The sequence below is a fragment of the Podarcis raffonei genome, chromosome 7, assembly GCF_027172205.1.
Source record: "Podarcis raffonei isolate rPodRaf1 chromosome 7, rPodRaf1.pri, whole genome shotgun sequence".
Taxonomy (NCBI): Eukaryota; Metazoa; Chordata; class Lepidosauria; order Squamata; family Lacertidae; genus Podarcis; species Podarcis raffonei.
In genome coordinates this window covers 59,173,294-59,196,134 of record NC_070608.1, presented here as the reverse complement: position 1 = coordinate 59,196,134, position 22,841 = coordinate 59,173,294, and the positions used below count along the sequence as shown (strand labels likewise).

The 22,841-nt window shown below is 42.7% G+C and overlaps 1 protein-coding gene across 1 annotated transcript in view; it reads left to right on the top strand.

The window, feature by feature from the left end:
- The first annotated feature begins 2,427 nt into the window (after positions 1-2,427).
- The window catches only part of LOC128417527 (uncharacterized), a 229,396-nt gene continuing 208,982 nt past the window's right edge, over positions 2,428-22,841 (top strand). The window contains exons 1-2 of the mRNA XM_053396321.1: positions 2,428-2,508; positions 3,388-3,659. Coding sequence (XP_053252296.1) covers positions 2,428-2,508; positions 3,388-3,659 — 353 coding nt within the window. The remainder of the gene's footprint in view (positions 2,509-3,387; positions 3,660-22,841) is intronic.

Genomic DNA, 22,841 nt, shown 5'->3' with positions numbered 1-22,841 from the left:
TGTTTTTCCTAAAATTAAGGAGAGCTGTGTTAGAAAATATCCTTTTGAATGGGATATACCATAATTTCTTTAAAATAAATAAATGGTTGACTGGTTAAATAGGAATCACCCCTAGGTGAAAAGACAGAGAAGTATTTGCAAAAGGTTCACTTCAATTTTTTTAAAACCTACTTTTAAACCTGTGTGTGGACAGGCGGTCTAGTAAAAGGACTGTAAATGGATTGGACTTATTTTAAAGTCGAAATAAAGCCTGTTTCTACAGCCACCATGTAGTCATTAAATTAAGGAAAAAAATTTGGGGGGTGATATTGAACTAAATTATTTGGCTAGATTACTGCAATGGGATTCTCTTCTTCTCCCCCTCCCCACGTCTCATACAAGACATGCTAGATACAAGGGCAGCCCCACAGTAGTGAACAGTAGTAAAATATTGAGGTTACCAATACATGGACCACTGTAGTCAGACTACCTTGGTCCAGGAATGGTCACAGCTGGAATATCAGGCAAAGATGATAGAAGGCACACCTAGTCACAGAGGTCACTTGGGGCATTTGTGATAAAGATGGACCACTACCCTCAAACTCCTTCAGATTAAGTGCAAACCTAACCAAAACAGGTAATTGGGCTAACTCTTGTGCATGGGAACCTCTCACCTCCAAAGCCTCTGTCTTTGAAGGACACAGCTCAGTTTATTCTCGTCCCATCCACCACTGCACCTGGGGCTTGCACAGCCTCATCTGACTCAGATGCAATGGAGAAACAGAGATGGGCATCATCAGTGCACTGATGACACCTTGCTCCAGAACGCCTAATGACCACTCCCTGCAACTTCATGTAGATAAAACAGTGAACTGTAAACATCAGGGGGCTTAAGGGAACTCTCCCAAATGCATGTCTCCGGACATGACCCTGCAGATAGGAAGACAACCACCATAACATAGTGCCACTGATGCCCATCTCACAAGGTCAGGATTGCACCATTTTCAAGGATGTATTGGATGCTGTGGAAGAGTGGAGTCTCGCAAGGTAGGTACTAATTCAAGTCAGACACTAGATATATAAAACCATACTTTCAGATTCAGTGTTTAGCGTCCATTACACACCACCAACATCCAGTTCCAGTGGCGTAGCGTGGGTTGTCAGCACCCGGGGCAAGACAAGTAATTTGCGCCCCCTAACCCGTGGATTTGCACCCCCTAACCCATGGATTTGCGCCCCCTAACCCTAACCCCCAGATGTTGCGCCCGGTGCGGCCGGCCCCCCCTGCACCCCCCACGCTACGCCACTGTCCAGTTCCATTCTCAGAAGTCACTAACATGAATTATGGCTTTATCACTGAAACAGGATGTATTCCTAGCTACATTTCCAAGCAGCAGTAGTTTGCTTGCATATTCTATTCCGTGGTGTTCACATTGCCAGGGCAGTAGGGAGCGTTCCTAAGAGTCGGCACCTCCTTTTTCAAGCAACCCAGAGAAGACAGCAGCAAACAGCCACTGGGTTTTTAAGCAGCAGAATCACGAGAACTGTAGAGTTGGATGGAACTACAAGGGTTATCTAGTCCAACCCCCATAAAATGCAATAATATCTCGCCCAATGTGGGGCTCAAAGCCATGAGAGTAAGAGTCTCATGGTCTACAGACTGATTTATCCCTGATATGAGGTGGGGGTGATCATTTGAAGGAGGGGTGCTTCTTACAATCAGGGTTGACCAGTGAAGACTGGTTCATTAGGGGGCTTGAGGCACTGCCCCACTCGTCCCAGTTTGCTCTCACCCAGCCCCCACCTGCCTGCCTTCATACTTATCACCAATCCGGGGGTGGCAATGGCTGTCAGCGTCCTCCTCCTCAGTCTCAGTGTTGTTTCCTCCCAGCGAGGTGGGGGGGGGAGTAGAATTAGCTGCCTCTTCCTGTCATGGCCAATGGCTCTGCCGACTGTTGGTCTCCCAGCCTCCTGCTCTGCCAGTCTCAGTAGGTACCACCCACCATTGGAACTGAAGCAGGTATACTTCAATAAGATGCCCACTTCAGTTCTGCTCAAGTCCTCTGCTACCCTGTACCTCTCTTCACAGTAAATCCACCCTCCCCAGAAGAAGGAATTGTAGGCAGGGTTTTTTCCCAGCTGGAACTCAGTTCTGGCACCTCTCAGGTGGGCATTATTGCCATTATAAGGGTGAGTTCCAGCACCTCTTTTTCTAGAAAAATAGCACTGAATGTAGGTCTAGATGGATTGCGTCAATTGGACTGACCCAACATTTCTTTTGAATGGTTGAATTTCCCCCTCAACAGTTTTTGAACTTAGCCAGGAGTGCTCAATGGACCCACTTGATTTTGAGGCCAAACATTCTATGGCTTTCTGACCTCTCCTGCTATCTACATACAGGTAGGAGGTTCACTCAGAAGCACTTCCAGGGGTGAAGTGCCACAGGGAATGAATCCACACAACTTGGAATCCTTTCCTCAAGGTCAGAATAGTGACCCAATAGAAGGAGGCGTTTTGTTACCAGTGGTGGTGAAATAGACTGTGCCAGTTTCAGATTGTGGACTGAGGAAGGGATATCATTTTCGAATATCCCTTTATACTAAGTTTTTTTTGTTGTTTGTTTTTTTGTAAACTATTTACGAGTAGCAAATTTGCTGCCTGCCCTAAAAAAAGGTTCCTCTTTAGTGCGCTAAATGTTTTGATTTCAGGTTGGTCCCTTTTTGTTTTAAATTGGCGCTCTCTCACCTGCAGTCTAAAGTGGTGCAGTCCATTCTACCGCCCAATTTCTCTGCAGGTGTAGACCGGCAAGGTAAAGCAACATGGGGACGTTGTAGGGAACCAACTCCGAATTGAGCTTTTTTTTTTTTTAAATAGCATATTGGCGCGGCCTTGGTGGAAGTTAGCCGTGGGGACTGGAGGAGTGCCGCGGAGTTTTCCGGGCACTACTTGCTCGGGCAGGCGCTGTTCTGTAAGGGGGCCTAAAGGGAGACCCGGCCGCGACTCGTTGCTCAAGAACGAGGCGGGGTCGGAACTCGGAACATCTTCAACTTTTTGCGCACGTGCGCACAAAGGGATCATTTGGCGCCGCGACGCGCTCCCCCTCCTCCTTGGGGTTAACAACGCCTTTCCTCGTGGTATCCAAAACAAAGCGCGCGCAGGCCATTGGAAAGAGAGGAAGAATCAGTCTACCCTTGTGGACTTTCCCCAACTTCCAGGCTCGCTATGATCCACATCTCCTTCCCCCACCCCGCTTCTAAGACTTGTTTGCTGAGGGGTCTTAGTTTTTAAAGAGCGAAATCGTTACAGCATGGCATGGAGGATGGCACAATGCAATAGCGGCGGCTGGGGGAGGGGGGAGCGGGCGCCTTAATTTTTCCTTTTGTGTCCTTTTCACGTCTCCGCAACTAGGCACCCGACTTGGGTAAAAGTTGCAGAAGCGGGATCGACGTGAGAAAAAAGTTAAGCGCAAAGCAAGCCGAGCTCTTGGCTGCGCCTTTGTTTGGTGCCGGGGGACGCGAGGAACGGGCGGGCGGCCGGCCGAGGGGGAGCCACTTAGCTCAGATAGACGGACCCGCCGCAAATGCATTGTTTTCTCCTCCTCCCCCCCCCCGCCGCCCCGTCCAACCGTTTGGAAGAGGAAGGAGGAGAAAGCGGAAGGGGTTATCCTTCTGTCTCCTAAGGTGAGTTGCGTTTCTCTTTTGTGGAGCGCCGCGAACTTTAACTATTCTTCTCCCCCCCCGCATCTTCCCAAAACAGCGGGACCTTATAAAAGTTTTCTTTTTGTGTGTTCAATATCCCTCCTCTCCCCAGCCCGGCCTTAGCTGTGCGCGTTAGTTAGGAAGCTGCAGCCTCAATGGCAGGCAGTTTAGTCTGGGATTAGAATGTGCTCTTGGCGTCCGGGTGTGTTTGTGTACTTCCCCTCCTTCTCATTGATAAAAACATGGAGCAAGTGGAAGGAACAGGCCGGGACTGAGACTTGTTGCTTTTGGGAGACGACTGAAAACGATGGTTTGTAGATGAGAATGGAGGCGGCGGGGTGTGGGGTGTGGGGAGGACTGTTTTTGGCTTTCTTCCCTAGTCCCCACACTCTTTGCGTTCCTCAACCCCCTTCCCTTTCATTTTGGGAAGCGGCTCCAGTAGCCCCTATTCAGGGAGGACAGGTGAAAAGCTTGGCGGGTCCCTATTATTATGGGCTGCCGGGTGCTCTCGTTCCCACCGCTCCCTCCCTCTCGCTGTGCAACAGGTAGAGAGATGTCAAAAACTGGCTGCTGCCGAGCTCCTTCGCGCGAGGACGCTTTTGTTCCCCTTGGCTGGATGGAGACGTTTCCAAAAGTGAAAGGGAAACGTGTTAACCCTACATCTTGCTGGCCTCCCCTATCCTGTACCTCCTTCTCCCCCTTCACTTTGGGTGTGAGGATATCTTTCCCATTTTCGGGAAATCAAGACCTTGTTCTTGGGAATCGTAAGGGGAGGGGGCTGGGAAGGGGAATCGCGCCTAGCCCGAATACCGAGGGGAATTGTTCTCAATGACCGTCAAGGGGAATCCAAACAAAGAGGTGCATCTACCGGAAATAATGATTTGAGAGATTCTCCTCCTTGCCCCCTCCCGCCTCCATTAAAATTGTTTTTCTGGGAGGCTCAGTTAGAGGGAAGTTTTGAACTGGAGGCTGTGATGAGGCGCAAAGGGAAGTCTACGAGAGGCTTCTTTTTGGGGGGGAGAGGGAAAAAAAGTTGCCGGGCAGGATCTGTTCAAAAGAAGAAGAGAAGGCTGAAGTTAGACTTGAGGTGCTCTTGGATGGGGGTGGGTGGGGAGAGGGAGGGAGGGGGAGGGAAAGGGGGTGAGAGGGAGAAACCTGCTGCCGCTTGCTGGTTCTTTGTCTGCTCAGGGAACTTGAACAAAAGAGGAAACTCGGATGAACTCTCCATCTCCCCTTCTGTGTTTATCTGGTCTTTTCAACAGTTTATTCAGACTTCTCCAACTTCTCCCAAAGACTTTGTAGAATGTTCCAGCTACTCCTCAGAGAGTCCTGGTTTTTAATTTTAATATATATTTTTTGGTCTTAAGAGAAGAAGGAAGGTGAGTTACTTCTGCTATTTCTCTCTCCCTCTTCCCTTTGTGGCTTTGTTATCAACTGAAAGTGTTAAGTGGAAACTGCCGATAGAGAGGTTGGGATGTGTGCATCAGACTAGTGTGGAATCCACTTGGGTCTGGATGTTAATATGCTGGGGGTATGATGTTGATTTTGTTAATGCCTGCAATTCTGTCAGTTTGGATCTGCTTATGTAATGCAGTTTGGCGGGCACCAAGGGGGGGGAGAGACTGCCTCTTGCTTGAGATGTGGATTCTCTGGACAGTGACTGGGAAGAGTGTTTTTTGTGACTGGGGCTGCTGCTGGCTGAACCAAGAACGGGATGCTGAAATGATCAGATTGAAGGGAAGGTGGACATTTTGGAAGGTGTGGTCTACATTGAATCTGCCTGGGTGAGATGCAGGTGAATGCTGGTTCTTTGTTGATGTGTGGGTTTGTGGAGGCATAAATGTAAGGTAGGTACCAGCAGAAACTTCTCTACTTCTGTAGAACTGGAAAGCTGTTCGGAGTTGGACCATTAGGATAGCACATTTCACTGTTAAATGGGCCATTATTAAGATGGAAGTTTTCAGGCTACTTTCCAGTATACTTGTGAAAATCTTGTATTCTTTTTGTTTGTTTCAAAGCTCTAGCATTTCTCCCCTTTTGTTAACTTGTTTTGGTAACTTACATTATATTCCTCTTTGCTCTCTTATTATTATTATTTAAATTATTTGTCCTGGTTTTTTCTGTTTTTTTCAATAACTACTTTTTTCTTAATCCCATTGTTTCCTTGCTTTTCCCGGTTTCTGTGTTCCTTTTGATTTATGGTACCTACCATTCTACAACTTCTTTCTTATACACGACATTTGTTTTGCCGTGATATCTGCAGGCATGTCTTCTTTTAATACTTTATTTTGATGCAGACACTTATACTAGTTTAATACTTCTTTCCTCCCCGGGGAATCCTTGAAAGTTTAGTTCCAAGATGTGGACTAGAAATCTTCAGTGCGATTTTCAGCGCCCTTGTAGAACTTCATGTTCCAAGGATCTTTGATGAAACCATGCTAGTTGGATTGGTACCAAAGCATTTAAAGTTTGTAGTGTGTATCCGTCCTTCATTTTCTCCTCACTTTCGTCTCACAAATGTTAGTAGATCCACAGGAGAGCCCGCAATGGGCAGATTATTTCCTTTCATGGCTGGTCTTGTTGAACCACTATATCATAATTCTAGCACTTGGATCTAGTACTGGAATGACAAATGCTGGATCTAATGTGCAGTAACACACAGGCCTTGTCTATGTAGGAAATTCTGGAGCACATTCTGAGTATTGTAACCACTGATAGAGCCAGGCTGGTAAGATCACTAGTACAGATAAAAGTATTGGCAATCTGGTCACTGTGTGACTAGGCCTTCATATGAGTCCAGTTGTGTGATTCCTGTACAAGTTAAGGGCTAATGTTAGGGTTTGAGAGTGTAAGCTGTAATGCCAGAAATACTTACAAAGTTCATTAAGCTCAGCAGAGCTCAGAACAATAGAGTACTTCAAGAATAGAGCTACAAAGGAGAGACGGTGGGAAGAGAAATAGAGAAAAGAGGCTCCTAACTTGTACCACCTCATATCTCATATTTTTCAACTTCTCCTGTTCCTGTATTGTTCAGTTTTCTTATTAATTTAATCTTATTACTTTAATTTTTGCTTACATCTTTGTTTAATGTATTTCACTGATTCCCTACTAACTTTCCTACTCCATTTCTTACCTGAGGCTTTAACGCTATTTCCAGGGGCTTTTCAACAACAATAGAAGCTTCAAGCCTATAGAAATATTGTGGGGGTTGTGCAGTTGCTATTGTGATTTGTAGTTAAGGAATTGCACTTGGTGCATATTTGGGCAATGGGCACTTGTTCTACGCCTAAAACTCAAGCAAGATATGAAAAGGGAAGTTGGCCTTTTAATAGTCAGTGCTAAAGGTTGCCTTTGGTTTTGGGAATCAGCTGTGAAGTTTGGTTAGAAATCTTAAAAACAAAACAAAAACAAAGATCACCTAGACTTGTACAGAAAAAGATCCCTGTTGGATTAGGCCAAAGGCCCATCTAGTCTAACATTCTGTTCTCACAGTGGCTCATGGGAAGCCTGCAAGCAGGACTTGAGTGTGACAATACTTCCTCCACTTGTGCCCATCATATTATTCAGAGGTATACCACTTCTGAAAATCTAGGTGACTGCTTAGATTCTAGAATAAAGACAATCAGTCCTTTTTGGTTAGATAACTATTCCTCATGCAAGTGCATGCTGTCTGTTGGAACTTATACCCATAGTCAACATGACTGCATAAATAATAATAATAACTTGTCTTTTTGGTGCTACCAGAAAGACTCTTCATTGTTTTTGCAGCAAGAGACTAACGTGGCCACCCCTATCGAAAAATGGTAGGACCACAGTTTCCAGAAGATGAGTTGTAACCATATTTGGGAAGAGAACTGTGGCTAGTTTAACCATGTAGCTCAAACAGTGTTAAGTATGTTACACTACAGTCAAATGCACCAAAGCCTCTTTCTCACTGCAAAGCACCCCTGGAGGCACTGTTTTGCCTGGGAGAAGAGGTGAGAAGGAAGGGAATGCTTAAGCCAGGCATAAGCCAGGCCCTCCAGCTGTTTTGGGACTACGACTCCCCTCATTCCTAGCTAACAGGACCAGTGGTCAGGGATGATGGGAATTATGGTCCCAAAACAGCTGGAGGGCCAAGTTTGGCCATGACTGGCTTAAGCCTTCCCTTCTGGCCCACTTGACCCTGAAGATCCTCTCTGCAATCTGTTCCTTTAGTTTCTGCTGGTATTGCAGATCCATGTTTACCTTGCAGACATGGGTCTGGAAAATCACAGGGTTAGAAATTTAAATAGGGATGGGAAATTGATGGGCAGAAGGAAGTGATTTGAGCAACTCTCTTCCTTCCATCTTTTCTCTGATGCAGATTGCCCTTTGGGCTTTGTTATAGTGTAATGAAGTTATAGTGTACCTTGCGACTAAATCTACAGAAACAGAAAACTTTCAAATGTATGCAGATTATAAAGTCAGGAGAGCATGGTCTTTGGGGGACACATTTCCTCAAAGTGGTGATGGCTTCATGTCTGGTTCTGCATGCTATTTCATCATCTATTACTCCATGCTGTATCTGCATAAGGGTTGAGTTGCCAGTCACTGGGGTCAGCAAGCTTTTTCAGCAGGGGGCCGGTCCACTGTCCCTCAGACCTTGTGGGAGGCCGGACTATATTTTGGAAAAAATAATAACGGATGAATTCCCATGCCCCACAAATAACCCAGAGATGCATTTTAAATCAAAGCACACATTCTTTCTACTCATGTAAAAACATGCTGATTCCTGGACTGTCTGTGGGCCGGATTTAGAAGGCAATTGGGCAGGATCCGGCCCCCAGGGCTTAGTTTGCCTACCCATGATATTAAACAAATCTTCCCTTTAACAGGCAGTTAAGAGTAATGTTTGTAACTCTTTAGATTTGTGGGCCCACTTGTAATTGCCTAAGAGTCTAGGATGGTATCCATTTGATACTCTTTTAGTGATTGTGTCAGTCTTCTTTTAATACTTTGTGATTTATGCAAACAACAAAATTTGTGTTTTACTGTGCACCAAACTCAAATCGTTATTTGAATAGAAAGGTTGGGAAATGTCATTGCTGTAGTTGCTAGGAATTAATGGCTAATGATAAGTTGCCAGAGGTAAGATTTAAAAGTTCAATGCATGTGGAAAAACCCTGTTGAGGAAAAGTTGCTTCTGTAATGGTTGAGATGAAATGGGTTAGGCTGCAACCCTCTATGCCTTTACCTGGGAGGAACTCCCATTAAGTCCAGTGGAGCTTACTTCTTAAATAGGCACACATAGATTTGACTGCAATAAAAGCTTCTAGAACAGTGGCTCCCAATTAGCTAAGTACTGCAGACCCTGTGTTTTTCAAAAGCCAAGTTATGGACACCTTACTTTTGAAAATTTTCATATCTCTATGGCATCGGTAGCTTTTGTTATGTGAATGGTGCCACAGATTCCCTTGATGGTTTATTTATGCGAACCCCTTGAGGTCTGCAAACCCCCAATTGGGAACCACTGTTCTAAAGAAGGGGTGGCTCACCTGCTGTTTGGGGCTCTGGTTTACCTTCCCCACCAAGCATTTTTCTGCCCCCCACCTAAGCCCTACCAGGTTTTGCAGCAGCAAAAAGGAAAACTACACAGTAGATTCTGCACTGGGGTGGGCACTGGGGATGCAAATCGCCCTTGTGTGTGCAAATGGTCACGCTCATCATTGGCATGTGGTCCACTAGAGCACCCCTGTTGCAAAGGAATATCAGGATTGTTCTGATACTTTCATCTTTGAACACAAATGAGGCTTACAGGAGTCTTCCCCCTGAATTCTAAGCATGTTTAGGTGAAAACAGACCCTACTTAAAAATCAGTCGGACTTAATTCCAAGTATGTGTGCTTACAATCACAGCTTTAGAATTGTTTTATAGTGAAACTGTTGAAATGTACCAATACCAAAGCTTACAACCTTTCATTTCTATTGAATAGGTAAACTGTGTGAATATCTCTGAAGCAGGATACCTGCCAGCAAGCTACGTCTAAATCGGTATCAACCAGAACCAGACAGATGCCATGTTTTATTAACCTTCTCATTGTGGAATACAGTGTAAACCAAAGAAGACACTAATACTTGGATTTATAAGTTGTAAGAATTTCTCCAAATGGAAGCTGGTGAAAATTGTAGGTGAATGGCTTGGTCGCCTCTGTGATTCAGAATAAGGTATGTGTAAAATAAACAGTGTTGCTCAGCATAAGTCTTACTCAAGTACTGATTTGATGCCAAATTTAGGATTGCTCCTTTAACTATGTTATGCATGTCAGTTATGTGCTCCAAAATATGTTCATTTGTTAAATGCAGCTTCTGAAATGTTGAGGCATGTATCGGGGGTGGTCCTCCAGATGTTGTTGGAGTCAGTCAGTCCCAGTTGGCGTGGTTAATGGTCAGGGATGTTTGGAGCTGGAGCCAGTGTGGTGTCAGACTAGAACCTGGGAGAACGGGGTTCAAATCCCCTACTCAGCTTTGTAGCTCACTGGGTGACCTTGGACCATTCACTGCCTTTCAGGCCAACCTACTTCGCAGGGATGTTGTGAGGGTGAAATGTGAAGTGGTACAACCATCTATGCTGCCTTGAGCTCCTTGGAGGAAAGATGGGATAAATAAATAAACAATAAACATCTGGAGGGCCACAGGATCTGTGTGTGTGTGTGTTTGTGTCTGTCTGTCTGTCGATCGATCTGGATCTGGCTGGCCTGAGCCTTGTTGGTCCACAGTGACAAGAAGAGATTCTTAACTGGTTAGTTCAGAGGGATCAGGTGGTCTAGGTCAAGAAACATATTGTGACCATAGACTTGACCTTCCCAGTCTGAGCAACTTGTCACAGACTCATTTATTTCCATTGCCTTATAACACATCACTCGTCTGCTGCCTCTTTGTCTTTTCCTGCCTGCCCTGGAACCCAACCTTCAATGTGACTTGGGCCACATCGCCTTTTTGGACTCTTGGTTACTGTTTTCAATATTACCTCCTTTGACCCTGCTTGGCCTTACTAAAGTGAAACCTGGATTGGGTGTTGCTGTTCTTAAAAGGTGGTTAGGATCTCTGGACTTTGAATATGCCTTCTTTGGGTATCTTTCCCTCCACCATCTGAAATTTGCTGCAGGCTTTTCTTTTAAGTTTGTTTCATTGGATGCTTCTGTGGAAGCCAACCATTTGTACATATTATGAATGTCCATTTACACAGTGAATTAGGCTATGGCTTTAAGTGGTCAAGGTGGATACTATGGGGGAAAAGATAAGTATTTGGGTGAAATATTAGTGTTGAGAATAGATGCAATTTTTTTGGATTTGTTTAAGATTGGGTGAATGTTAAATGCATGCCTCTAAAAGGTATCGCAGATAGTTGTGATGTTTGCATTGGCTTTTGTCTTGTCAGTTTTGTATGCTCTGTTTGTATTTAGGGCACAGTTAGTGCCATGAAAATAGTTGCTTTTGATATGCATATTTTCTCCCAAAAGATTTGTTGAGGTCTGTAAAAGATGTAGGGCAGTTAAGTATGCACTCCTTAAGAAAAAGTGTTGAGGATGGCTGGTTTTTTTTTAACATTAGGGAGAGAAACATAATCTCTTGTTTTCCAAGTTGTAAAGAGAACTTCAATTTCCTCCCCTTCCAAATCTGCATTATATTGAGGGTTTATTAATAATAATAATAATTTATACCCCGCCCATCTGGCTGGGTTTCCCTAGCCACTCTGGGTGGCTCCTAATTGAATATTAAAAACACAATACAGGATTAAACATTAAAAACTTCCATTGCCAGGGCTGCCTTCAGATGTCTTTTAAAAGTAGGATAGTTGCTTGTTTCCTTGACATCTGATGGGAGGGTGTTCCACAGGGCAGGTGCCACTACTGAGAAGGCCCTCTGCCTGGTTCCCTGTAGCCTCACTTCTTGCAGTGAGGGAACCGCCAGAAGGCCTTCAGTGCTGGACCTCAGTGTCCAGGCTGAACGATGGGAGTGGAGATGCTCCTTCAGGTATACAGGACTGAGGCGGTTTAGGGCTTAAAGGTCAGCACAAACACTTTGAAATGTGCTCAGAAACATACTGGGAGCCAATGCAGGTCTCTCTGGCCAGTGTTACATGGTCCTGGCGGCCGCTCCCAGTCACCAGTCTAGCTGCCGCATTCTGGATTAATTGCAGTTTCCAAGTCACCTTCAAAGGTAGCCCCATGTAGAGCGCATTGCAGTAGCCCAAGTGGGAGATAAGTAGAGCATGCACCACTCTGGCGAGACAGTCTGTGGGCAGGTAGGGTCTCAGCCTGCGTACCAGGTAGACAGCTGCCCTGGACACAGAATTGGCCTGCGCCTGCATTGATGTGGTAATTTCTCCCTTGTTGCTTCATGGTGCTTGTAATGTTAAAATTGAGGAACCAGGCAGCTCCTTCCCATGCAAATGTTACTTCCCTTTTCAGCTCAAGTTGTACTTAAGCAGAAGATTGAGGTGTGTATTGAAGCTGCAAATGGAAGCTTGTGTTCCCTTCATCCCAAGCATTTCCCCCAATATTTTGGTAGTTGCTTGGCATTGTGATGCTGATGATACTGATAATGGCTGCATAGGAGTGGAAGGGGGATGGGGGCAACCAAGGAGGGGGAGGCACTTTGACCAGGAAGACAACACTGCATAAAGAAAAGGTTGTATGAGCAACCAATAAAGACAAAATGGTTGGTCTTTAGAAAGTCTAACAATATTTGAGTCTAGATTAACAATGCAGATAGTAAATCAAAAGCAATAAATAAATAAATCTGACTTTATATTGTCCGTAGCTGTAAATTTTGTGACTTAATTTCTTCCTTAAGAACAGCCATTCACATAAAATTTACCTTCGAGTTACTTCAGTTTTAAACATCAGCATAATCTTCATTTTGCTTTTGAGAATATGGGCTAACTACTTTAAGCTACTATTGCTTAAAGCATAGCTTTACAAACTGTGTGTTGAGACACGTTAGTTGAATATGGGCAAACTATGGTACTACTACTACTACTTCTTCCTGTAAAAAAGGTCTTACTCCTGTTGGAACAACTAACAATCTAATATTGTACACACTTACATGGGAGTAATTTCTATTGAACTACCTATGACTTACTTCTGAGTAGACATACATAAGATTACACTGCTCCAAAGAAAAAAGTTTGAAACATATAGGCTGCATCAATCTGCTTCAGACAGTTAGTTTATTATTATGAAGGAGATCACAAATTAAGTGGTGATAGGAAACATTGTGTTTTAAGTTTGTTTGTATTATTTTAGGGAGTGGATTTCTGTATCCTTCTGTAGCCTTCTACAAATTAAGTGGTGATAGGAAACATTGTGTTTTAAGTTTGTTTGTATTATTTTAGGGAGTGGATTTCTGTATCCTTCTGTAGCCTTCTACAAAACAATGTTCTCTTCTGAAAAAAAGAAAAACCACTCCATAATGATTCACTGTAATTAGTATGAATTATGTAAAATGGCTGTGGAACTAATATGATTTCAACCACTGAGAATTTCACTGCAAGATTGTTGGGTTTTGGAATTGGTATGGAAGCTGGAGAAACTCCAAATTCTTCACCACAGTGGTGCTATTTTTTCCAGATTAGAGACTTCCTTCATTGCTTTTTCGCCAGTGGCGAATTTTGTAAGAGCATGCCTGTCTGGGTATAAGCTCTGCTCCCCAAATAGGGAGGGTTCCTTGTCAATAGAAACCTTCAGAATCAGCACTGAATGAAATAATGTTTTTGAAAACATTTTTAATGGCAACTGCTTTTAGAATAAACAAAAAAATTTTTTTCTTTCCAGTAGCACCTTAAAGACCAACTAGGTTAGTTCTTGGTATGAGCTTTCATGTGCATGCACACTTCTTCAGATACACTGTAAACTGCTTTTATATGTTTTTTTTAATAGTAATTGTTTTTAGAATGTTTTAACTGTTTAGCTATTTTTTATTTGGAAACGTTGGTGTGTTTGCCACCCTGGGCTCCTTTGGGAAGAAAGGCTGGATATAAACTAAAACAAGTAATAATTAAAAGAATTTGTTCTGAGCAAAGCAATTGGGTCATGATGAAGTTACAGAAAGGTAGCCGTGTTGGTCTGCCATAGTCAAAACAAACAAAATTTTTTTCCCCTTCCAGTAGCACCTTAAAGACCAACTAAGTTAGTTCTTGGTATGAGCTTTCGTGTGCATGCATTTTTTTGTTTTGGGTCATGATGCAGTGATTGTGTAAGGTCTCTCATAGAACTTACATGTTGGCAACGTTAATTTTTCCAGTAAAATTAGTGACAAGTCAAAGTGCTTGGTTTCAACTGGATTGGGGCCTGCGTGTTTGGATTGGGGCCTGTGACTTAAGTGAGTACACAGCTTGGGGGTACTTCTGGAATCCTTTGCTGTCACTTGAAGCTCAGGTGACCTTGGTGACGTGGAATGCCTTCCATCAGCTTCAGCTGGTTGCCTAGCTGTGCCCCTGTCTGGATAGCCTGTGCTCTGGTAACCACTGGCCAGGTTGCTCAAAGGGGCAAGACAGTTTGAGCACATAAAGCAGCCATGGCCCGACCACACTGGCTGCCAGTTAGTTTCTGGGCCCAAGTGCTAGTTTTGCTCTATAAAGCCTTAAGTGGCTCAGGACCTCAAAGATCACCTCTCCCCATATGAACTGACCCAGACACTGTGATTGTCACCTGAGGCTCTTTTTGTGTGCCTCTTTCATGACAGGTCTGGAAGGGGGCAACCCGAGAAAGGCCTTTTCTGTGGTGGCTTCCTACTTGAGGAATGCTCTCCCCAGGGATTCGCCGCCAGGCAAAAACCTTCTTCTCTTCCAGGCTTTTGACTAATTAAACCATCTATAGCCTTTTAAACTAGGGGGTATTGTTTTTGTTTGTTACAATGGTATGTATTTCTGTGTTTTTGTATTCTAAACCTCCCTGTGATCCTCAGATGAAGGACGGTATAGAATTTTAATCAACAACAACAACAACATAACTGGGCGTGATGCATTCCAGTGATACTATAATATTTTCCTGTTCTTCTGTTTCTCTCTGTCTCTAATCTCTTACTTTCCTGTTATCAGGTTTGTTTGTTTCTAAAGCCAGAGTTTCTAAATCCTAAAGGCTGAATGTTTCAGTCTGACATTCCTGTTCAGTACTTAACTTTTTTCTCAAAGATGGCTATAGGATATCATATAGATATGTATAAAATTCCCATCTGGCTTTCTAGTAAAAGGACTTTTGACATGGCTTATCTGTGTCAAGGACAGCGGAAATTAAATAGGAGAGCAATTCACTGTCTCTTCCTCACTGCTGTTGTTTCACTGCATATTTACATTTGTGCAGAGGGTTAACACTAAAATGGGGAGGGATTTGCATTATGAAGGCGGTGAAAGAGTCTGATTCTTATAGGTTCATGGTAATAACATGCCTCTAGCATTCTTACTGTGGTCTGAGATGTTGGAGCATCCTTCCTGGTGAAGTACAGTACCTTCCACCTCAACAGGATTAACAGAGTCAGGCTGTGAATAAACTGGGAGGCCAAGATATGGATCTTCACCTCTGGTGGGGTTTATTTTTCTTTTTCACATCTATTTTTTCTTTGACACATTTGTTTAGGGGTTATAGTGTTCATCTCTTTATTGAGTGGTTGGACATTTTCCTGAAAGATCTGCAGCAAAGTTTGTTTGACCTTGGGAATTGTGAGGGGTTAGGAGGCTGGTTCTTCCAGTTGGCATTTAGGGCAGGCTGGGAACTAATTTGGAGGCAGGGTAGGGTAAGTAACCTAAGGCACCTTTGGGTGAAGTGCTTCTGACCAACCACTTTCCATTGCTGCCTGACTCAAGTGAATTATTAGTCCAGTATTCTTGGGATCTAGTGGAGCCACCCTGCTGAATGCTGGGCAGCAGGGACAGTTTGGGGAAGGAAGCCTTCCCCTGAGCTCAACTTCATGGTGAGTTGGCAGTGAAAACCTCACTTCAGTGGATTGGGTTTGAGTGTGGGTAGTGTTGCCCAATAATTGAGATAAAGGCATGAGGATGCTCTTCCCCCATGCAAATTCCTTTCTCTCGGTTACTTGCTCTCTTGCTGCAGGTCTTTTCCACTAGCTAATAAAGTTGTGATATTTGCGTTTCTTGTGAATCTTTTCTCCAGGGACATGGATACTATTGCATTATGAAGGCCATAATTGGGACTGATTCTTATACACCCTGATGTCTTATATTAATGTCACTGCCTTCTGTCATGGAGGCCTAACCATGATCTGGAACTGTTTTAGATTCACCATAAAATTTTGACAATTTAGAATCTGATCCATAATGTATCTTACCCAAAGGTACCTTCTTACCTTTGAATCCACCTGAAAAACTGAGTCTGGGTTATGCTGCAGCCCACAGCATCCCTGGAAATAAGTGTTTTATGTTCTTATTTGTTTCATATTGTTAAATTACTGTTAGTGATCAAATAAATAAACATCTTGGTCCTCTTTTGCCACTATAAGATGTTCCATGGCTGATGGTGGTGGTGGAGATTTAGATGTTCTGGAAATATATTGGAATATTTCTGTAACTGTTGGAATGACATTAAAGATGTGGATTATGACAAAACTCATGATTCTATGATTCATTGTAGATTTTCTTCATATTACAATTTGGACTCAGAAATAGATAGTAACATGGGTGGCGCTGTGGTCTAAACCACAGAGCCTAGGGCTTGTTGATCAGAAGGTCAGCAGTTCGAATCCCTGTGACGGGGTGAGCTCCTGTTGCTCGGTCCCTGCTCCTGCCAACCTAGCAGTTCAAAAGCACCTCAAAGTGCAAGTAGATAAATAGGTACCGCTCCAGCAGGAAGGTAAACGGCGTTTCCATGTGCTGCTCTGGTTCACCAGAAGTGGCTTAGTCATACTGGCCACATGACCTGGAAGCTGTATGCCCGTTCCCCCGGCCAGTAAAGCGAGATGAGCGCTGCAACCCCAGAGTTGTTCGCGACTGGACCTAGCAGTCAGGGGTCCCTTTACCTTTATTTTACAAAGTTCAGATGGCATTTCGAAGCTTGTAACTGACTTCTGATTCTAATAGGCATGAAGGGACATCTGCATGGAAGATTTGCTGAATGACATGGGCTGCTTTGCTCTTTTTTCTCCCTGCATTTTTTTCAGTTATTCTGTCTCCCCCACTACTCATTTCTCCACTAGTTAACACTGGAAATGAACCCAGACCTCTCTCTCTGTGTGTGTGTGTTTGCATGTGTGGGAAATACATCCATACCCTCTCTTTGTGTGGCTGCGCTGATAGGTTTTCAACCTTCTGTAGTCTTTGTAATATTACTGTCTGCGTATCTGGTAGCTGCCAGTTTATATGTACTTTAGGCTTAACAAAGATGTTGGTTTCGATTTAATGACAGACACTTGTTAGCTTTATATACTGCAGTTTTCCATGAACTGAAAATCTTGCTTAGTTTGAGATGCTTAGTTTGCGTCTAGAGCGCAAGAAGAACTTTTACTTGACTGTCATGTACTGAGTTTTCATGGTCTTTTTTTTGTGGGGGGCCTGGAGTTGTTTTTTCAGGTTGGGAATATGTTCTTATGTTCTTAACTCCGCCTACCACCTCTCTACCCTCCATTAGTTGGGTAAATATCCTAACATTAATAAAAAGGGTGTTCTGTTTTCTTATATGCTTTGGTTAAGTGGGTGAAAGGACTAGAATATCAATAACCATTTGTTTATGAAGATTCTTCCTAGTCTTTTCCTAAACATTTTCATTAATGTGTGAGAAAGGGATGTAGTGGCAGATTGACTTATTTCCATACAGAAAGTTCCATGCTCAATTTTGGCATCTTCAAGTAGGCTGGAAAAGACCCATGTCTGAAACTCCCTGAAACCCCAGGGTAGTTTGTCTGGCTAATTCATTATACATCTTTAGGTGCCCATTGAAAGTGTTCCTCTGCAACAAGGGCTTGGGTTGGTTAGCAATCCTTTAAAATGTGTTTATGGGAGGGAGGGTTTTTGTTTTGTTTTTGCTATGTACTTTGAGGTTTTATTCCGTGAACTTCCCTGAGATGAAATGTAATGTATAATATAATAATAATAATGATGAAATATCCTTGAGAACTGCTGCCAGTCAGTGTAGACACTACTGAGGTAAATGGACTAATTGTGGGGCGTCATCATCGTCATCATCATCATCATCATCATCATCATCATCATCATTAATTTGTATGCCATTTCCCCAAAGTGAAACCAAGCTGAAGGCGATTTACAACATCAGAAGATACACATAATTACAAAAATAAAACAAAATTTGAGTAGACGTAAACAACAAAGCATCTCAGTAATTATATAATTAAAATCAAACCGTCCCCGCACATTTCACAATAAGTTCTTAACAATAAAGGTACAAATGCCTAATACCAAGAACAGCAATAATTAAACATCTGTAGAATTAAAACGTGAGCCCATCAAAAAACTCCTAAACAACACCCAACTCTGACAGTCTCTAGGCCTACCGAAGAGCAGGTCTTGCAGGCAAGATGGTCTCTGACCCTTTAAGCCAGAGCTTTCCAAACTGTTCATGTTGTTGACACACTTTTTAGACATGCATCATTTCATGACACAGTAATTAAGTTTTAATAGCAAACTGGAGGTTAAAGTAATCCCTTTCCAGCCCCAGGAGGAGTGCTGGGAGCACTTGCGTGACACACCTACAGGTGTTGCAACACACAGTTTGGAAAGCTCTGCTTTAAGGAATAGTGGCTGCCAATGTTGCTGGAGTTAGTCAGGGCTCCACCCTCCTGGACTAGGTGGGAAGAGGCCAATACAGCAGGAAGCAGCTCTCCTAGGACTTGCAGCAGAGATGGTCTTTATTATAAAGTGTTTATATAGGTAAAGGTAAAAGGTAAAGGACCCCTGGACGGCTAAGTCCAGTCCAAGGCGACTATGGGGTTGCGGTGCTCATCTCGCTTTCAGGCCAAGGGAGCCGGCTTTTGTCCACAGACATCTTTCTAGGTCATGTGGCCAGCATGACTAAACTGCTTCTGGCGCAACAGAACACTGTGATGGAAACAAGAGCGCATGGAAACGCTATTTACCTCCCCGCCACAGTGGTACCTATTTATCTACTTGCACTGGCATGCTTTCAAACTGCTAGGTTGGCTGGAGTTGGGACAGAGCAACGGGAGCTCACCCTGTTGCAGGGATTTAAACCGCCGACCTTCTGATCGGCAAGCCCAAGAGGTTCTGTGGTTTAGACCATAGTGCCACCCACATCCCTTATGTATCTAGGACATCTATCTATCTATCTATCTATCTATCTATCTATCTATCTATCATCTATCATCTATCTATCTATCTATCATCTATCTATCTATCATCTATCTATCTATCTATCTATCTATCTATCTATCTATCATCTATCTATCATCTATCTATCTATCTATCTATCTATCTATCTATCTATCTATCTATCATCTATCTATCTATCATCTATCTATCATCTATCTATCTATCTATCTATCTATCATCTATCATCATCTATCATCTATCTATCATGGATCTATGTGTGTGTGTGTGTGTGTATGTATCTAGCACATCTGCTTGAGTCCAGATCTTCTTGTAATGCAGAATATTGCGTCTTCACTTTTAACTCAAAACTAAACAATTCTACAGCTAGAATATATCCAAATTGCGTTTCGCCCAAATTGTGTGGTGGATTTTCAAGCTTTCCCCTAATGGCTTGTCCATTTCAAAATTGTCTTTGTCGCTCCAAATTGGGATGTTGCAATGAGGTGAGGCACAATCCGCACGCAAGGATGGAAATAAGGATAGTACTGTAGTCCCTTCTTGCAAATGGTCACAGCTTCTTTCCTGTTCTTGCCCTAATTAATGATAGCAGCGCTGGACACTATTATCTCTGTGGTCACTTGGATTTACTTCTGTTACAGGAAATGTGAGCTTCTGAATAGTTGCATTGATTTTCCAGCATAATGCCATACTGTCCTCTCTATAGCATAAAACATTTCTGGTAATTCTCAGTCACACTTCAGATTCCATTAGGTTTTGAGTACATGCTTATGTGTAGTACTGTGTTTAGAAAGCACCCGTAGTTATTAGTGGTTGGTACTAAAGCCAATGGGTTAGCAATTATACGCATTGTGTTGTCTAAGCTTTACAATGGCAGCGCAGCCACACTTGTGCTTTTGTCGTACTAAAATGGAAGTGGTCCACTGTGTACCCAAACAATATTTTGAGGTCAGGTGTAACAAAAAATGGCTTATAAGTTCCCAGTCTTGCTTCTCTCATCATAAATGTTGAAATTCTTATTGTGATTTGAGCGTTGTTTTGTTCATGTTAAGATTCTGAAATCCAAATTGGTTTTTTGGCTAAAGTAATAATCAAGTGTGGCCAAAACGTAACAGCTGGGCCAAATGAGAGGTGGGAGGGTTTTCAGAGAAACTGCTTTTCTTTATCCATAATAAAAGAAAATTCTCCCTGTGGATGATAATGGTGACCAATAAAGATCATAATCATTTGCTAGCTGATATTTTTTATTGTATAGCTCCATCTCTGCAATAAAAACATACCGATAATGGTTATAATTGGTTTCATAATTAGATGTGGCATGGTAGTAATGTAGTCTTTTGATATTCCTTTATTACAGTGAGGATTCTTAACTCATTTATATGTAATAAGGTAAGGATGAATGGACTGTGGGTTTTTCTGGGTTTGTATGAGGAAGAACTCCTGGTTCCTCTATCCTGGCTCCTCCTTTCTCCCATTCTCTCTCTCCCACTATGACATCACTTTGAAAGCAAAACACTGTGCAAACATTTAAAATGGCTTCTGTACAGAAATGCACCAGTAAGGGCCCTGATTAAGAGCAAGAATGCTAAGTAAAAAATATAAGCAGGATATCTTCATCTAGGAACCTGCTTACAACAATCACTGTGGGATTTGTTGTTGTTGTTAACAGACAGGATTAAAATGTTTAAACCACATGCCCAGTAAAAAAAGCAATTTGCACCATTTTATTAACCCCCAGCTCTATAAAGGATATGCATTTTGTTTGACTGACTGTTAAGAAATGCATTAGGAGCTGAAACAAGTTATTGCACAAGCTGCGTATGATCTGACAACCTTTTGACTTGGTGCCTGGAAAACCTGTGTTCAAGAAATATTGATTGTTCAAGAAACACAAATTTTGCATGATATGCACTGGCTGCCAGTTTTCTTTGCAGGCTCAGTGCAAGGTGCTGGTGTTAACTTCTAAAGGTCTGAATAGCTTGGGCACGGTTGCCTTTGAGGGCCCACAAGTTCAGTGCTTTGGGGGCTCCATGGATGCAAGCAATGGGAGTGACACCCAATGTGGTTTGTCCTGGGCTGTGCACTCTCCTTGGGATGGCCCTGAGCATAGGACCTGGGTATTTTAAGGACTGTGCCGCCTTCCATAGACTCTGTTCATCACATGAAGGCTTGAGTCAGATCCCTTGACAAGGTGGGGCATAGTTGATGGCAAGCAGGGCAAGGGCATTCCCTGTGGAGGGTTGCCTGGCCAAGCAAGTTGCTTCAGGCCCCATCATTATATTGTTTTAGGTGGCTAGTAAACACATGGCTGGTGGAAAATTCCTCGGAGTTACCGTTTTTCCTCTTTGGAATTTATTATTGGTGTGTGTGTGTTTTATGATTGATTGAATATAAGCAAGGGACCTTTTTAAAATATTTTGGTATTTTGGTATTTTGACTTCATAGCTGCTGTGACTTACCTAGAAAGTAGATAGAATATAGGTTTGTTAAAAGAAAATAATAAAATACATAAATTGGACCTGCAAGGAGAATCTAGTGTGTTTTATAGACGAAAGGGGCTAATAAAAGGTATCGCTCCTCCAGAATTGTGTGAGATATCATGCTTTCTATCAGTGATAATGAAATAGTGCAATTATTTTTGGAGAACACTTTGTGTGAGATAGGAGACTTAACAATCGAGTATCCTTTCCATAGTGTTAGAGATTTCTCTTTGGTAACAGAAACACTCTGAAATAATGTGTGTTTTCTACAACCTAGAACAGGGGTCAGCAAACTTTTTCAGCAGGGGGCTGGTCCACTGTCCCTCAGACATTGTGGGGGGCCGGACTATATTTTGAAAAAAAATATAAAATGAATCCCTATGCCCCACAAATAACCCAGAGATGCATTTTAAATAAAAGCACACATTCTACTCATGTAAAAACACACTGATTCCTGGACCATCCGTGGGCCGGATTGAGAAGGCGATTGGGCTGGATCCAGCCCCCAGGCCTTAGTTTGTCTACCCATGACCTAGAAGGTTGAAGCCCAAGAATTGGCTGTTTGGTTCCCATTATTTCCATCTTTATTAAAATCTTTTTTAAGCTGCCTTTTGTCAATTAGGTATTGGAGTGGTATACAATGTCTGCTCTTGCTTCCAGTCTCTTCATTGCATCCTTAGGGTTTCAGGGCTCTTCCATCACCCCCCCCCACTAGCCCATGCTTCTAGTAACATTGTTTTTGCTTCAATTCCTGGACTTCTCTCTCTCTCTCTCTCTCTCTCTCTCTCTCTCTCTCTCTCTTAAAAAAGCCTCTTCCTCCATTTTATTTCACTGCCTTGCCCTTTACAGTTTTCCTACTTTGCTACTGTTAATTAAAGGCCCCAACATTTCAAGAGCTAAGAATGATGTGCAGCATGGTGTGCCATTGAAATGTTAAAGTTCTTTAAAATAGTAGAGATTAAGTCCGACGAAAGAGGAGGAGGTGTAGGCCTCTGCTTGACCATCTTTGCCGCCATTAAACTGCTGATACAATTACATAAACAAATGACCGTGTACCTTTTTTCAAGTGCTTTAAATCTAGACAAATCAAGAAGTCTATTCCATTAAACATATTGTAAATATACTTCTTGTCTGAAAACCAGTCAGTGAAGTACAAGTGGATTTATTCTTTTGAAAAGCCCGTTAAGTTTTGTGAATTCTTTCTCTCCTCACTAATTGAGGAAACTTTCCTTTATTACCCTGAGTTGTGTACACGTGTTTTCAGATTTTTAAAAAGACCTTTTCCCACTTATCTTTACATTGTAACAAAAATAATATTTATTTAAGGAACATGAAAGTGCTGTAAATTCCACTCATTCATTTTAAAAGTACTAAACCTTTTAAAGATCATTTAAGATATATTTACTTCCCA